The sequence below is a fragment of the Grus americana genome, chromosome 21 (genome assembly GCF_028858705.1).
Source record: "Grus americana isolate bGruAme1 chromosome 21, bGruAme1.mat, whole genome shotgun sequence".
In the NCBI taxonomy this organism is placed as follows: Eukaryota; Metazoa; Chordata; class Aves; order Gruiformes; family Gruidae; genus Grus; species Grus americana.
In genome coordinates, this window is record NC_072872.1 from 4,607,497 (window position 1) to 4,625,038 (window position 17,542).

Below are 17,542 nucleotides of genomic sequence, written 5' to 3' on the forward strand. Positions count from 1 at the left end.
CAGCGTGTGTACCTGGGGATGAGCACCAAGGAACCTCCTAGGTCTACAGGCGTTAACTTGGAGAGGCAGGATGGTGCTCTAAGGTGTGTTTATGTTTCAAGCAGACACGTTTCTGCAGGATTGCAGTTTTAGAGCTATGAAAACATAGCAAGAAAGCATGTATTTGTTTTGTGGTGCTTGTTGCAGGCAGGCATTGGCAGTTTGTTCCCTCCTGGGGGGGTTCAGAGCCCAGCAGCTGACCAGGGTTTGTGCATCCTGCTCCCGGTGCCATCCTGTGCCAGGCTTGCTGCTGGTGGCCTTGCTGTCTTTGGCATCAGTGTCAGGTTAGGTAAAAAATCAGCTTTTTTTGCCTTTTTGTTGAAAAGATCTGTGAACGTTAAGGTGAAAGCATTTAAATAGTTTTATACGGGTTTTAACTCTTTCTAATATGTGGGAGTTTAATCAGCATTTGCTTAAATCAGCTGCCAGGCTGCTGTGGGGCATCAGCTAAGCCCTGATTACACCTTGACCGCAGCTGCAGCAACGAGAAAAAAAAACAAAAACCCAAAACCACCAACCAAAGCCAACCACACCGGCAGGCCCCATCCCGCCTGGGTCAGGGGTGGAAGAGGCGGACGAGCAGCCGGTGTGGGAGCGGTGCGGTGCCGCAGTGCCCGCCAGCCGTCCCCCCCCGCCCCGGGCTCTCGGGGCGGAGCGGGGGCGGATTTGTGGCCGCCAGGCTGCGGAGAGGCGTTTCTTTCCGCCTGCCTCTCGCTTCGCCCGCCGCGCAGATGGGCTCTCCCGCATCCCCCGCGCCGTTGGTTCGCTCCCTCCCCCGCCTGGTAACCGGCGCGGGGGGACCGGCCGCGCTCGCCGCCGCCATTTTAGGTGCTGCTGGCGGGGCGCCGAGCTGCCAGGCGGGGGAGGGAGGGAGGGGAGGAGGGGAGAAAAGGCGAGCGGAGCGGGGCAGTGCAGCGCTTCTCCTCCCTCCTCTTCCTCCTCCTCCTCGGGGCCGAGCCGAGCCCTCCGCCCGGCGCAGAGCGGAGCCCGGACCAGCGGGGGCGCCACAGCCGCCCCGGCAGCCGGGGCCGCGCTCTGCCCTGCACCGCTCCGCGCTGCCATGCCGCCGCCGCGCCGCCCGGGCATGCCGCGCTCGCCGCCGGCCCCCGCCTCCTGCCTGCTGCTCGCCGCTCTGCTCTGCGGAGGAGCAGGGGCCGCTCGAGGTAAACAGATCCGGGGTGGGCGGGGGAGGCTGCCCGGCACCGGGGGAAGGGGAGGGCGGTAGGTCCCGTGCCGTTCCCCCCCCCGCCTCACACAGCTTGCGCGCTCGTTCCCCGGCCGCCCTGTGGGGCTGTGCCCCGGACGGACGGACCTGCTCGCGGAGGGGGGGACGGTGTCCTTGGCTCCCTGCGTCCTTCGGGAAGGGGGAGGGAGAGCAGAGGAGGATGTCTCGGCGGTCGGGAAGGGAAGGGAGGGAAGGAGGGCGCTGGCCGACCTTCCCCGGGGCTCGCTGGGTGCCGGGGTGACCCTGCCGCGGCCGTTGCACCTGTGGCGGGGAGGGAAGGGGCGGCGGCGGCAGCCGTTCGTTCTCCGCGCTCACCTGCGCCGGGCTGCGTTCCTCTCTTCCCTCCCGCCTCCCGAGACCTTCCCACCCCGAAGGTCGGTCCCTGCGGCCCTCAGCTGTGCGGCGGGGGGCTGCGCAGTGGTCTACCCGTTACATAACCGCTCCCACAGGCGCCGGGCCGCGGTGCCCGAGGTGGGCGGGGGTCGTCACTTGTTGCAGGGGGAGGGCGACGCTGGCGAAAAGCAGCGGGACCCAGGGTTTGTCCGCTGGAAACAGCCGCTCTCCTTGGAGCTCGGGCTCGTGAGAGAGCCTCGATGGCCAGCGGAATGCGCAGGGGAATTAAACACCTCGGGGAGCCCCCGGGGAGCCTGGCCTTCGGGCTTACGTGAAGGATACTCGTTCGGTTGTGAGCGAGAAAAGATAGTTTTGCTAAACCTCAAGCGATAACGGCATTTTTAAACGTCGGCCTTGTGGCTATTGATTGATCTTGTGGAGTAAAAGTATACGCATTGCAGGTCTCCTCTGAGCAGATTTCAGTAAGAGGCTTGCAAACGCTTACCTGAAGGTTACCCCTTGAATTGAGACTGCCATTTCTGCAAGATTTAGCTGATGATATGATGAGATTTGAGATCTTGCATTTAATTTGAACGTAGATTAGCAGTGTGGCTTTAAAATGGCTTGCAGATACGTCGAAGTTCTTGGTCTTAAACAAAACCAACTCATCTTGCTGCAATTTCCCTACATAGGATCAAGAAGCCCCTGCTGTTGTAAAGTCATTTGCCAGCTGTCTAGGTAGCAGCCATCATTTACCTGTACAAGATCTCTTAAGTATGACCTATTCGCTAGTATTCTTGTGACATTTAATGCTTGCCACACCAGTGTGGAAGCATAATTTCATTGAATTGCTATGCTTTTCCATCATTTGAAATTATGAATAAAAATGAGGACCAAAAACCCTTTTCAAAGAAAGCCAATATGTATTTGGAAACAAATGGCAAATTTAGATAGCATTACATAGGACAGCTCTGTTAGCTCTTCTGCAGTTTGTTAGAGGCTGTACTTGTTTTCAGTCTGATCTCCAGAGCTGCTGGACTGCAGGTCCTGATCTGTTAAACTTCATCACACGTAACTGAGTTACAGCATGAGGTCTGGTTTGGCTTAGTATGCGCAGTTGCCTTAGTCCTCACGACATTTTGGCTGCTCTACATAGGCCTGTTAATAACGTCACTTGAAGTGGCATTTAACAACAAGTAAGCTGTGGAGAACACCTGGAAACCTGCTAGAGCATCTCACTTTCATTTCCCTGTTGTTAGGAGAAATATTTGTTTGGAAGCATTTATGGTAAACTTTCTGGTTTGTGCTGTATTGTCAGTTCTATTTTTTTTTCCAAGTACAGATTCATTTTGTTCATCTGTTAGTTTAAAAGTCCTTGTTACTGAGGTCACTAAGATTTAAGTGGTGAAAACTGAATTGTGCTTGGTTCAGTAACGTGCAGAAATGGATGGGGGAAAGGCTACACCAGAGTGGAGAGTGGAACTCACCTGTGTTAGTCCTGTGGTTGGAGCAGGGGAAGTGAAAAGTGGTTTCTTCTTTGATGATGGAAAGAAATAGAAATAGCTTTTGGGGGATGTGACCTTACACGAAAGTTAGGTGTGAGCTAGCTACCATTTTCCCTGTAGTTATTTTAAGGGGTGCAAAGAGTGGTTTCAGAATCTGAAGAGGCATATTCCTGTCCAGCTGATGCAGAACTCTTAATTTAACTGAATTGATTATGTAATTGGTCAAGTTGACCCAAGTTATTTCTAAGCTTGTTGGACTAATGTTGCATTGGAAAAGCAATAGTTAGCAGTGCATTCAAATAGTGTTCGTCAAAGCAAAGCAAGCGGATGTTTATCAGCAGAGCTGAATGGCGAGAGGAATGGAGTGACTTTTCAGATGAGGAGGCAGTGCATCTAATGGCTGCTTCTTCCATATCTACTGACCAGGTAGAGCAATATACCTCTGTTGCCTTGGGCCCCTTCCAACTTATTGTCATTTAGGAAGGGTATTGATCAAAAAAAATACTATCTTGAAGAAGCTTTGCTGATCTGTGATTATTTCAGGAAGCTCTCTGGTGCTACGAATGCCTTAAATCCAAACCACAAACCACTTTCTCACTGTAACAGTCTTACTGCAGATGTTTCTTTGACACGGGAACAACCTTTATAATCCAGGGCTGCTGGTTAGGTTTCTATCTCCTTTATAGAGGCAAGGAAATTTAAGACTACCCTAAAGCACTATGAAGAGACAATTTGGCTATTTATGGGGGCTGGTTTTTTTTCCTGTAAGGATTTATGAAAGTAAGAGACCACAGAGAAGAGACAGAATTAAGCAGTGCTAGACCTTTCTATGATGCATAATGCTTGAGAAAGCAAAATATACAGCCATCTGTTCATGCAAACAATTTTAATCTCTTTTTCTGTATGTATTCTATAAAATCATATACTGCTGTTGAATTTGAAATGGAGGAGAGATGTTCTGGGCAAGCGTAGTTTACTTTGTGTGTTTGGAATACTATTGAGCCAGTTGTCTTCCATATTACTGGACTGCAGATTGTGCTGTCTGTGCCAAGTTATCAGGAAAAATTATCAACAGAAACTTTTCTAGGCTTCTAAATGTGTCTTTGGTTTCTGCAGACTTGAAATCACCAGTTTCAGATTATGGCAAAGAGGTTTTTTTTAAGGAGAACAGAAGCTAGGCTCATAGACTTCCATTTCTCATGGAAGTTGGAAGTTTTGAAGTTAAACCCAGATCAGGCCACAGGGCAGCATAATGTGAATGTCTCATCTCAAACAGATTAAACTAGAATTCTGGTATTCTGGGTAAAGCGGCACTTTTTGCCATGAAAATCTTAAGTATCTGATAGCTTAGTGGCTCATGGCTATGAAACTGTTCTGCAGAGGAGAAAACACTTCTGTAGTCATTGACTTTTTCTGAACATAAGCACTTTTACCATTTTTCTAAGCCTTATCTCTCATTCTATTTAGTTGTATTCAGAGAAGTCTCTCCGAACTTTTGTTTATGATATTAAGGGGCATACATCTTGTGGCATTATCATTATTGTCAAAGACAGAAGCAATACCTCAAAACATGGGAGAGTTTAGTACGTCGGAAGCCTTGGTCTTAAATAAATCTTATTTTGCACTCTAATGTATTTGATTTGTACTGATTGACTCACATTGGCTTCAGTAGGACTAAACCGCCTTAGGAGCCTTTAGAAAGGATTATTAGAAACCTCAGTGCCTTTGAAGAACTGTCTGTCTGTCCTTTGTTTATAGTATTAGGTCTCATCTCACTTGCTTTGTATTCAGATTGAAAACAAGTTGCTGCTGCTGCTGCTCCCAGTTGGTTTCTCTGTTTTTAAATGGAGTCAACAAGTAGAGCCAGCAGCACCGGCTTCGCTGAGATGATGTTTGCTGTGTTTGTAAATAAGATTCCCTTTCAAGGAGTGAAGTTTATAAATATGACAACAATTAGAAAGCGAGTGATTTCCGCTCTTGCACTATAATTAGCAACATTTAAGAGAATATTTCTTAAATGAATGTTTACAGTTAGACACTTATGTTTTCTATTTCAGTGATCTGTTTAGTTTAAAACATTTTAAATTTCACTTCAAAAATTAAGGCTTTGTTGCCTTAATCCTGTTTAGACTGTTTTGTGGTGGGATATTTTTGTTTTGCTGTTTCCCCGCCAGGCTTTTATCCAAATTGAAATGTGGTCAGTATATCCTCTAAGGTCTTTGGCGCTCTGAACATTTCTTCTGCTGCAGTTGTGGGTAATAAAAACTGCAACTAGTTTTTAATCAGTCATTTGCATGTACCTTAGTTTCAGGCGTATAGCAAAACTTCTGTGTATCTTTGTACAACTAAAATCAGATTTAGGCAACTGGTTCAGTGTATAACAGGAAACTCTGTAAGTGGTGATAAACCAGAGATTTTTTTTCCCTAGGTAAAATATAATTTAATAAACCTATTGAATTCCTACAGCCATTAGTTTGAATATGGTGTTTGGAGAATTAGTGTTAATTACACAGGCTCAAACTCGTAGGCACCTGAAAACGCATAAACATTATCTTGTGCTCCTAATGTATGACAGTTGAGCTTCCAGAGCACAAATTACAAATGCTCCTTAACTGTGGCAAATAATTCAAGATAGAGATCTGAAATTGTGGGATGAATTTCAACCACCTGATTTTCTTTCAGCTAGGAACTGTAGAGGTTAATGTTAATGGCTGCCCATGTGCTTACCCAGTCCCTCTCGTAGCGCACATTCATCCCCCTGTATTTTGTTACTGCCCACAGTTTTCATGTCCCAGTAATGGAAATTGTAGTTTGCCTTGGAAACCCATGCTATAGATAAGAAAAGTTCCATGCTAGCAGGAAACTCAGCATTTGAGCAAAACTTGTGTTCAGTTTCATCCAATTGATTGTGTTTGGTTGCAAGACTATGATTTTTGGATGAAATTCCATATATTAGAAGACTGAATTAAATAAATAAAATAGATCTTTTCATTACCGCTAATCTATTTCAAGTCGTTTATATACAACGTTAATCCTCACCCTTTTCTACCAGAAAATAGAGGCACAGCTCTGAATTGCAGGCTGGTGAGTCCAGGGCAGGAACAGAACACGTGTTATAATCGGGCCATGCTACACCCTTTCTTATTAAACTTTACTTTCAGGGTGGGGAAGGCATATTTTATTGTGTAGATCTTTACTCCTTGGCTGAGTTACATTTTTCTGTGGTTATGTACTACACAAATTTGTTCTTTTAATGATATTGCTTGAAATTTCATCAGAACAGTACTAAATTATGAATAGTCAAGGTAAGACGTGCTTTAGAGTTTTTATTGTCTCACTGAAAGGCATGCTTGTATTCTCTTACATCAAGAGGAAGACAATTAAAAGATGTACAGCAATCAAAATTTTTGTCAGAGCTTCAGGACAGGAGTAAACTCATTTCATTGAGTGCAGTTCATTTGAATTGACAGAGACTATAATTCTCTTTTTATGCAATGTCTGGATTTTTCATGCAGTCTCAAAGGTGGATTTTAGAAGTGAGTATTTTATATTTATCTACTGCCACTAGTTTGAGTATCTAGCTTTCAAACTCTAGTACTTATTATCAAGTTCAATGTGTTTTACCAGTTAATTCTTAAGAATTTGTTTTGACATAAATCATCTTAATCTAGTTCTAAAGATGCGTAGCATGGCTAAACAACACTACATATTAGAAGCAGTTATCCGGAAGAAAAAATATTTTCAGCTACAGTCTTTTCTGGTTGAGGTGTGTCTAAATCTTCAGTTACGTAGGTGCCAGATCCAGTTGAAGTCAAGTGAACTTCTGACCGCTTGTAAGAAGATAATGGAAGTCCTCAGAAAGGACTTCGATAAGTACATTTAATTTTAAATTTTTTGCATTCAAATAATAGAACTGAATTAATTCTGAATGTCTTAAGATTATAGCTTTTGATGAGAGTTTCCATACTAGTCCTAAACCCCACTGCCTTGCCTACATACTCATTTACATTCATTAATTCTTTTAAAGAGCAGGAAAAAGTTGCTGCTAGTTGATCTGATGGGTTGCATTCTGCATCATCAGCCATTGCTCTTGATGAAGCATCCTTTCTTTGAGGTACATTCCTTCTTCTGCAGAACGGTCAGTAGTAGTTCCAGTCTGTATTTGTAAAAGTCGGTCTGTTCAGTTCCATGAGAAACTGAGCACGTTTTCCTAGAGCGGATGGTATTTTAAAAACCAGAGTTCAAGGCACACGCCACATCAGGCACTAATTCCCTTTCCTCCTACAGCTTAGCAGCAATTATCTTTAGATAAACCAAGTTAGACAGGTGCCTTGTGCTCACCTCGCAGATGCATGTTCAGTGATTGCTTGGCAGCAGTAAAGGCTCTAGTGTGAGCTTTACAATTCCACTTGCTACCTGGAAAAAGAGGTATGCTTAGCTGTCTCTTAAACTATTTTGGCCCCTAAAAACTAAGTAGAAGTCAGCTTGCTGTGTTGTGCCAAGGTAGCTTCCCCTACTTGACTAGATGAAATGCTGGTTGGGATTTACAACAGATTCCGGTTGAGGCACTTACAAATAGTGTGAATATTGTATTTCAAGGAAACCGGTGTAGTTTATCCCAGTTAAATGGCAAGAGATTAACAGCTCAGGGCACTTTGTTAGTGTCAAGCTTGGAATAGGCCAACAGTGTGGCTTTGAACAACTTTCTCTGTAGATTTCACGAGTTTTGTGACAATTAAAGAGGGGAAGAAATGTGAAAGGATAGCTTTCAGTCCAGCATTTAATAATAGTTAAGGCAACTGAGATCTGAATAATACTGGGTTCAATTTCGTAGTTGGTTCAAGGGAAGCAGTAATGTATTGCTCATAAGCTGTGCCTCATATTTCACATGCTAGCTTGAGAATTTCTTACAGTCTGTGGTTATGCTAGAGTCAGTAGATCACAAATATGGATAACGGGCCCTTCCTGGATATTCAGCAGCTGGTTTGGTGTTTTAAAATCCAGTGATGTTTAGCCTTCATAAACACAAAGGGATTTAAGCTTCATGTTTTAAAATCTGGTGATATTTTAGCCTTCCTAAACACAAAGGGGTTTAAGCTTTATGATTTTATTGTCTACATCACAATAAAAGGACATGACTTTGCTTTTAACTGGGCTTGTTGTTTGAAGATTCACTAGACTCTGCAGATGCTTAGCATGCTCATAATTCTGTTCATATGTGGTTACAGTACTTCAAGCTTTTATGGAACTCCCTACCCTATAGTAGTGGGATTTACTGTAGGTTGCTAAGTTAGGAGAAGGTTTCTCAATGCTTAACAATTTTTTTGTATTCTACGTTCAGAAGTGTTAGAATGAAGATGGAAGGTTTTTTCTGGCAGAGAGTTGTAGTGTTTTGCAAAGACTAAGATGAATGGATGAAAGGACTCTGATGTGTTCAGTGGAGGTTTAACTGCCCCAGATGCACTGACAGAAAAATACACAACTGTGGTGTGTCCTCCTTGTGCTCCTAACAGCCACAGCTGTATTAGTGACATGCTTTTCTTTCGCCCAGATTTGAATTGAGAGACATGTTTCAGTTGGAGACTCACACTTCAGCAGTTATTGGTGCCTTCCTTCTGAGGGAGGAGTGACGTGTTGTTCCCTTTGAGCATGACGAAGTTGGTTTTAAAACGCCAAGTTCCTTGGAGGGTGCTGCAGCAGTGTACTTCTCTGGGGAAATAGAGCAATGTGGTTGACATTTAGCTGGCTATTTGGTATGCTGAATATTGAAAGCATGCCCATGTGAGTGTATTGAGGCAATAAAGATAGTGTTGCCATATTGAGTAAAACCACACAGCAGTAATTAAATACTGTTTGCATCGAAATAGTTTGTTGTGAGTTCTTTTTTGCTGCCTTACTGTGTATGAAGATATTGCATCCTGTCTAGCAGTTTGTTGCTACTCACCAGTAAAAGATTGCAGATGAAAGCATATTGGGAGAGTAGTATGGTTTCCTGTACAAGTTCTCTACCTCTAGGTTTAATCATTTGTTCAAGTGTCCTTTTATCACTGTTTTTTGAATTCTACTGGGTAAGCATATGACAGACATGAATCCATTTTGGTTTGTTGGAGAGGCAGGATTCAAAAGCCTAGGTTAGCCTTACGTCTCCGCTTCTTTTGACGATCTGCTCATATAGTTCTTTAGAAAGATGAAATAACAGGACTCAACTGTGTAGTAGTGTTCTAGCTGTAGTATGTAATTTGCTGTGATTGCATAGGCATTTATTTCAGAAGTTGTACGTACTTGATCTCATGAAGACCAAAATCTGGGTGATGTCACTTGCTGAATGCTATTTGGTGTGTTTGTTATAACCTCTAGCAAAGCATTTCTTATGTTTGACTACACATCCCTTGCTGAAGATGACTTGGTTTTGTATGCTAAGGAGCTGTTTTAAGGCCCTCTAGATAAATGTTTTCCGTAAGTTCTAAGCAGCTAGGTACGTACAACCTTCCAGAACTAGATCTGTGAAAATAGTATTAATTTAAGAAGCAAGAGTATGTGGTAGCCGAAGAGGTTTTTTGAAGTAGCAGATATACAGTGTCCAAACAGTTTAGGTGAAACTGATGCGTATCTGATATGTAACCTCAGCATGAAGAGAGCTAGACCAAGAGAAACAATACATTCAACTGTCAAGAAGAATTAATTGTTACACCACATATACTGGTACTGTAGACTACAAGCTGTATTTATCTTTGGAGAGCGCAGCATAAAGATAAATATTTAATAATCAAGGCACTCTCACATTGGATTGTCACGTAGTAGACGATAACCTAGTAGATAACATGTTTTTTTCCTCGCATCTTTTGTGATGTACTAGAAAAAACTGGTTTTGCAAGCTGATAGGAAAGATACTGCATTTCTTTGCAACAGAGGAAGAAATGGTTGGACTCGATGATCTTAAGGGTGTGTTCCAACCTAAACGATTCTATCATTCTGAGATGACCAGTCATCTTAAACATGCTCAAGCAATCGATTTACAGATTCTTATATGTAGAGTTGAAGAATGCTTTTATGGGCAATCTTTTAGTGGAGTTTCCCAGTCTCTTAAAGCAACTACTAAATAAGTGATATAAAAAGTAGTCGGTATTTCACTCAGATTTCAAGACATTCTGTTAGATGGCGGAAAAGGCCTGAGATTTTGGTCCCTTCTTCCAGTGGCGGCTGAAATTTGAATTTCTGTCTGAAATTGGGCATGTGCTGGATTAAAGACTACAAAGTACAAGTCTTCAAACTCAGAAGGACCTGGGACGCTTGCATCGCATCTCTGCGGCCAAGCAGAGGGCTGCAAAGCTGGTGTCTTGCCCTTTTCTATTGCCTCTCCTCTCTCTTCCTTTCTTGCATTTTGCATAGTTCCCCAGCTTCAGCACAACTCCTGGAGTCCTCCTTTCCCTGCGATGTCATATAAATGACTGGTAAAACTGATACAAGAGGTTCTAGGTCTAGATCTTATACTGGGACAGAGATGTCTGTCACTCCCTGTTTGTTTCCTTGGGAAGTGTCCTTAGGCCTTGTGGAGAAATTAGTTAAGTTTAATCTCTTTTCCACTGGTTCTCTTAATGGTAATAGCAAACCTCCTACCAGGCAAAATGCTGAAACTAGAAAAAGCCATCACATTCTGAAGAACAGTCCACCAACTGGATCCCATTTTCCAAGTTGGAGAGAAGTAGAGTGTAGACAAACACTTAGGTTTCGGGTTGGCCAGTCCATTTTCATCTAGTGCTGAACCTAGGTTTTTCTAGTGTCACGCTTGGCACTGATGGCAGTGGCTCCCCATCTCTGTTAGAAGGTTTTTGAATTGCACTTCAGGGGCGTCTTAAATCCCAGCATAGTTAAGAGACTAATTTAGATTCTCTGAGTTACTTTTGGAAAGCCTGCAGGGACGCTGGACTCTTCTGAACATAGTTAGCCAGGATTTTGTCTCAAATATTTTTTTAATTTAGTAAAATGCTGGTTGGGGTTTAGAAAAACGAAAGAAGAAAACATTGAAATGGGTATTATAAAGCATTTTTTAAAGAAGTCAGTTTCAAACATTTTGACTTTGTACTTTGGTTTCCTTTCAGTTAACAAGCATAAGCCATGGATTGAAACAACCTATCACGGTATAGTTACAGAAAATGACAACACGGTGCTCTTGGACCCCCCGTTAATAGCCCTGGACAAAGATGCGCCTCTGCGTTTTGCAGGTAAAGAATTCGTCTGCGTTTCTTTTTTAGGAAGTGGAAATGCTTTCTTGATGACAAATGCTGTGTGTTACTTAGTGTGCTTTCCCTAACAGTAGTATAATGTTTCAAAGCTTTTAGACCCTATCAAATGTTTGTGTGTGGACTGGAGTTTTATTTCATATTTACAGCCATAAATATACAGCTGTATCCAAATATCCAGACCAGAGAGTACTTTGTATTGCAGATATTCCATGCTTCTTTCAATTTCATCTGTATATGTAATTTTTTTATTTTGGGGGGGGGGGGGGGGGGTTGGGGTTGGTGGGGGAGGGTTTTGTGGGGTTTGGGTTTGGTTTGGTTTTTTTGTGGGGTTTTTTTTTGCATAGCATCTAACCTTTTTCTCAATCCTCTGGATTCCACATTTCACAACATTCAGTCTGGGAGTTCTGAAACAATTATTTTCCTATCATTCTGAAGAGAGGTTTTGGTTTTCTTGGTGTTTTTGATTTGTGTCTTAATATATTGAAAACAGGAATTAGTAGAATTAAGATTGCATTTCTTCTGTGCAGTATTTGGACTGAGAATTCCCGTAGAAATCCAGAATTTCTGTGATAAGCTTGCTTAGCAGTTTGGGGCGTTTTAACAAATGGACGGCCTCTTCTACCTGAAGAAAATGCTTTTTCTCCTCTAATAAAGAATATAGAGAATGATACACAAGCCATTTGCAAAATGTAGGCTAACTCCTCACTTTTGACATAGGCCTGACAGATGACGGTTTTCTTACAAACTTCTGCAGTTGTTTTTTTTCCTGGAAACTACTGTTCAAGAATACTGTATTCATTAAGTGGATGCAGTATTATGGAAAGTACTTTCTTGATTTGACAGAATAGTAGAAAACTCTGTTTGAAGAATACCATCAGGCATTTAGATTAGTTATAGTTGATAACACAAGCTTAAATTAGGTATCTACATAAGCTTACTTGGTTAAGTAATTTTAGAGTTAAGGATCCTAGTAAAATACCTAGAGGATGTTACATTAGGCATTTTGGGGAACATTGCTTAGCCTGGCTTCAAGGAGGAAGTGGTAGAAAAAGAGTGATTAAATTAACAGCTGCTTGAAATGTTCAGCATGCTAACTGCATTGTGTGCTACAGTATTATGGCAACTGGGTCACAATTTCTTAAAGTGGTACTTAAAATAACAGTTTTGTTGCATTATCATAAGGCTGTAATTATCTCTAATGCTGCCTTAGAAATTCAGGAAGTTCCGAGATAATGGTAAACCTCTGAAATTCAAACTTTCCCATGCATTGGATACACATGGCAGAGGCTCTTAAGTGATCTTAGCTGGAAATAAAACTGCTGTCTATGAACAAAAAACCTTTTCATTTCCAAATGAAGAAGCTTTTGTTGGGATACACAAAATCTGTTAAGTAAAAAGAGATATGGGACGGCTGACTTGCATACTTGGTGATGAGGAGAATATGAATCATCTCTTACAGTTCTTGAGTGCTTTAAATGTAGGCGCTGGTGGTTTGACAGCATTGAACAGATTTTGAAAATGGCAATTTTGTACCTCTTGGTGGATAGTAAAGCTTTCTGGAGTGCTGGATATCACGAAGCTTTAGGAGAGTACTGGCAGGATATCTTCAAATATGTTGTCAAATTTGCAGAGGAAACTCCAATGTCAAAGCGTCTCTTCAAATGAGACTGCTTTTCCACTGTGTTGCTCTAAATTGTATAAACCTGCTTTCATGTAATGAACTGGAAGTTGGTTTTATTAAACGTTTGTATAAACATTATATATTTTGGTTTTCAAAACCTGACAATTCTTAAGCTGCAGCAGAACAATGGATTTAAAATAGTTATCTTAAATTCCAAGTGTAGCACACTAACGTTGTAAAGAAATTTTCCTCAGTATGACTCTGTTGGATTTGAATTGCGTAAATTTTGAATGACTGTGCTATGGGAATCTATGAAAGTATTTGTCCACCATTAGATGGAACAATACTTGAATCTGTCTTTGAGTAGACCAAATGTGGGAGATGTGTTGAATCAGCATTATCAATTCTAGTTGGTGGTGCTGTAGTCACGTCCTAGAAGGGAGAATAGCGTTGTTATTGTCCAGCAGCATCTATGTGGGTGTTTAAGTGTGAGAAGCCCATTAGATCAGTGACATGTTTTCACAGCAAAACAAAGCGTTTGCAGGATTAAATGGCTGTTTCGGCCATAACTGGTATATTCCTACTTATAAATCAAATTTATTCATGCTTCGAAAGGTTGGATATTTTGAGTAACTGTGCCCCCTAGCTGAGCTGTGAAACTTTTGAACTGTGTACAGGTTTAAAATATTTTCAGTAGAGCTTTTTGCTTTATTTCAATTTTGAGCATGTCGAAACATCTTGGAACTAGTTCATTTAAATGCTTTGTAGGACATGAACTGTGGGGCAAGTAAAAGTAGTATTTTATTGCTTTGCTCACTCCGTGCTGCGGGTAGGATCCTAAAAATCAAGTGTGTGAAAATAAGTAGGGTTATATAGACATTTAGTTCTAGGGTAATTTGTATCATTTTGCATCTGAAACAACACACTTTTGAAAACGTAGTTTGAATATAATCGTGCCAGGTTGCCTCGTCATACTGCCTGACGTATAGGGACCCCATGGAGTCAGTCGTTTGTACCCTGATTGTCACAGATCTGCTGAGAAGACAGTGACCATTCTCTTTCCTCAGTGAAATTTTTCTATGTTACAAATTGAGTCATGCTGGAATATGATTCCAAATGGTTTTGCTGAAAAAATAAAGGACAGCTACATTTTCTATTGTACATAGAGTAATTTGTGTCTAAAATCAGTTTGATGTCTGAAGCTCTCAGTATGGATTTCCCCTTTGCTATGCAGAAAGGAACTGAAATTTTTATTGCATTTGAAACAAACAATATTATATCTAGATGCCTTCACATAGCTGGATGTGTTTTGTTACGAGAGTGTATCATGGGTTCTTGCTAGCAAGATGTTTGAAATGTTTCCCTGGTGGAAGGAAATGCTTCCTTGTTTTTGTGATGTGTCTGTAATAGGGTTTTAATCCCTCTTCCCCCACCCCTAGAGAAAACCAGTTCTCAGCTGCAGTACTTTATTTTCCCCTTACTAATCTGGGATGCAAGAAATATTTTTGTGGGGGTTAGGAATTTTTTGACTTAGAGCATGAATATGCATAGAGCTTTGAAAATGATCTTGCAGAATCTCTATTCATTCTTTTAAAAAAACAAAACCCAAAAATCCACCAAGCTGTTCTGTCAGCCTCTCTCCGGAGGTGTGTGGGGTTCACGTGTTGCGGTGGGTGAGTGCTGATGCCGTGTTTCCCCGCTGTGCTGCCAGCCTGTGTTTGTTGAGGGCAGGGAGCTGTGCTGACGTCACACCAGCATGTAGCGCAGTGCTCAGCGGCGTGATTGATATAAAGTGATGCGTAGCGAAGATGAATGATGCTCTGTAATCAAACAGATAAAGATTTTGATGCTGTCACATCCAGTGAGTCAGTCAATGGGCATACAACAAATGTCGCATGGTTGGTTGGCAAACTCAGGAGGAAATTTTGTTGCAATAGTATTTCAGCCATTTTTGCATCAAATTTAAGGCATGCACAACGTGACATTTTGGTTTATACCTCTCATGCCTACAAATACAAACTGAAATGGAGTTACCGCTAGTTGTGAAATTTAAAATTGGTTCACTTTTTAGCAGTTTTGTATGGTACTAAGAGGTACTTGCTTGGAGATGTTCTATACGTACTGAAATGGGAGGCTTTCCTGAAGTATTTATACTGTAATTAAGTATTTTACATCATTATAACAGTACAGAAAGAGATAAAACTAAAATTCAACAAAACCTTAAAATTCTACCAGGCCCTCACTGTCATTTGATTGTGCTGCACTAGAAAGGAGAATACTGAATGCCTTTAGGATACAGAATTACCGTATGTTTTCTGGCTAACCTAAGTTCCACAAACCTGTGCTATGTGTAAAATGAAATGGTTTTTCAACTTTAATTACAGCCGAGTGAAACACTGTAAAGTTCTATCCCAGTTACAGTTTATTTAGCTGAACAGTTTCCAATACATCATATATAAACTAATCTACAGATTGATCATCTAAGACTAGGAGAGGTCAAAATTTATTTCAGTAATGTATCTTAACTTCAGAATGAAATGAGAAAAAGCATTAAGCACATATGACAAAGCATGAAACCTTAGGGAGCATGTTATGGGACTAAGCTTGCTTAATGGCAATGAAGAAAATTCACTGCCAAGAATTCTGTAATAACAGAAGATCCTTACATATACTACATAAATATATGCATTTCATAACTGAGATGGAAATGAATATCATCTGTGTATGGGAATATTAATCTGTAAATTATCTTATTTGGAAACAGCTCTGTAACAGTCATATATTTTGGAGAAAGGAGGAGGAGCTTTACTTTTTTTGAAGTATTTTGTACTTTAGAGAACTGCTTTTCATTGTAGAGACACTTTGAAGAAGGGAGCTTAAAAGGCTTGTTTGGTTGGGAGATCTGCATTTGCTTATTCAGAGCACTAATACCATAAGTAACACCATAGTTTTTATGTGTTATAACTTCTTCAGTCACAAGTACCTTGTCTATGTAGTAATAAAAGGTCTTTTTGTTAATCTGAGTAGTGTGAAGTGGAAGATAGGATTGTATCAGGTCAGTTATTGTTTGAGAAACATCTGGCAGGAATTGAGCTATAGTACACCTTGAAGAGAAGCCTTACATCTTAAAAAGTATCTGGAGACACATGGATATTTACTGGAGAGCTTATTTATGTATTATGCTCAGGAGCCAAAAATATAATGCCTGAACTTCCTAGCAGCCAAATTGGTGGTGTGCCAGAGTTAAAGGTCACTTCAGATGATAAAGAACTGACCAGTTTTTAAACAGCCTCCCCTTCTTCCAAGTAGGTAATTCCTGCATTAATAAATACACTTCTCCTTCTCTCCATTATCAGGCTTCTTTCTGCTTTAATGTTCCCTTCCATATAATTTTTTTTCCTGTAATCTTAATGTTTCACACACAATGCCTGACTCTCAAGGTTAGTTACTGGAAGGAGGCAGGGAGGTGGGTGCCCTGGAGTAAGAGATGTGGAATATTTGAAAGCTTGCAGTTGGAATGTCACTTCTGGCTAACAGCGGTGTCAGCCACAAATTTAAGCAGTGCAAAATTCTCTTGAATGATCCTATTGCCAAAACATGTTAAAATCCAGGATTATATTTATATCTTGTGTAAGAATAGACTGAGATAAATTATGTGGGTGCCACAAGAGGCAGCATACTTGCATTAAAATAAAGAGCTGATTATAAGTCTAGGGATTACCTGAAGTGAATTTCAGGGAAAACTTCATGAGACCTATTTCTGAAACTGGCTCCTTTTTTTAAAAAAAAAAAAAAAGACTACAAATCATGATACATTATAAGGTATTTTTTGTTAATAATATTTCTATTTCAATATTAAGCTGTAAACTTGCCTTTTTAAGAAAAAAATTTCTCTGTAATTGTAGTGCCTCATCTCTTTTTAAGGCCACTCTAGAATGGAGACTTGAATAACTGTGTTACTGCAAGTTGTTTGAAATATGGGAGAATTAGCAGGAGATCTGCTAGAAGTGATTTTAAGGGTAGAAGTCTACTTTGTTCTACTGGAATTCAGGTCAGAGATGATGGTAACCAGGAAAAAATAATTGATATGTTGGATGATACATAAAAGGTGGTAGTTTGGGGTTTTAACAAATGCTGATTTCTGGGGGAGTGAAGAACAGGGTTAGCTGTGCAGCATAATTGTATTTTAACAGTAGAATAAAATTACAGAAGCTGTTGGTCGCTCGTTTAACCTGGAAAAGCAATATGCTGCCAGGACAATATATAGCTTCTCCCCCATCCCCACCCCCATTTCTTACATTAAAGCTTTTATGTTCATTAGGATCACAATTAAATGTGTATATTTTTAAATCATGAATTATGGCAATACTGTCAAGTTGAGTTTGATGTAGGATTTAAATTTTGCAAATGTTAGGTGTTAACCTAGACCGATTAAAAATTTATGTGGAAACACAAAAATCCCATTGACTGTTTTCAATTTTTTTTTTCCTGGAACTCAGAAGGAGGATATGAAGTTTTTTAATTGTAGAAACATGGTGGTTTCAGTATAATAGATAAAAGCTTGTTTAAATTATTT

The 17,542-nt window shown here is 40.9% G+C and overlaps 1 protein-coding gene across 4 annotated transcripts in view; it reads left to right on the forward strand.

Moving 5' to 3' along the window:
• Window positions 1-839: 839 nt before the first annotated feature.
• The window catches only part of CLSTN1 (calsyntenin 1), a 40,295-nt gene continuing 23,592 nt past the window's right edge, over window positions 840-17,542 (forward strand). For 2 of the 4 annotated variants that reach the window (XM_054849692.1, XM_054849694.1), the window contains exons 1-2: window positions 891-1,202; window positions 11,202-11,324. In XM_054849692.1, the coding sequence (XP_054705667.1) occupies window positions 1,100-1,202; window positions 11,202-11,324 (226 nt within the window). In that variant the 5' untranslated portion in view covers window positions 891-1,099. Of the gene's footprint in view, window positions 1,203-11,201; window positions 11,325-17,542 lie in introns of all 4 variants that reach the window. The other 2 variants (XM_054849695.1, XM_054849693.1) reach the window with 2 other exon arrangements.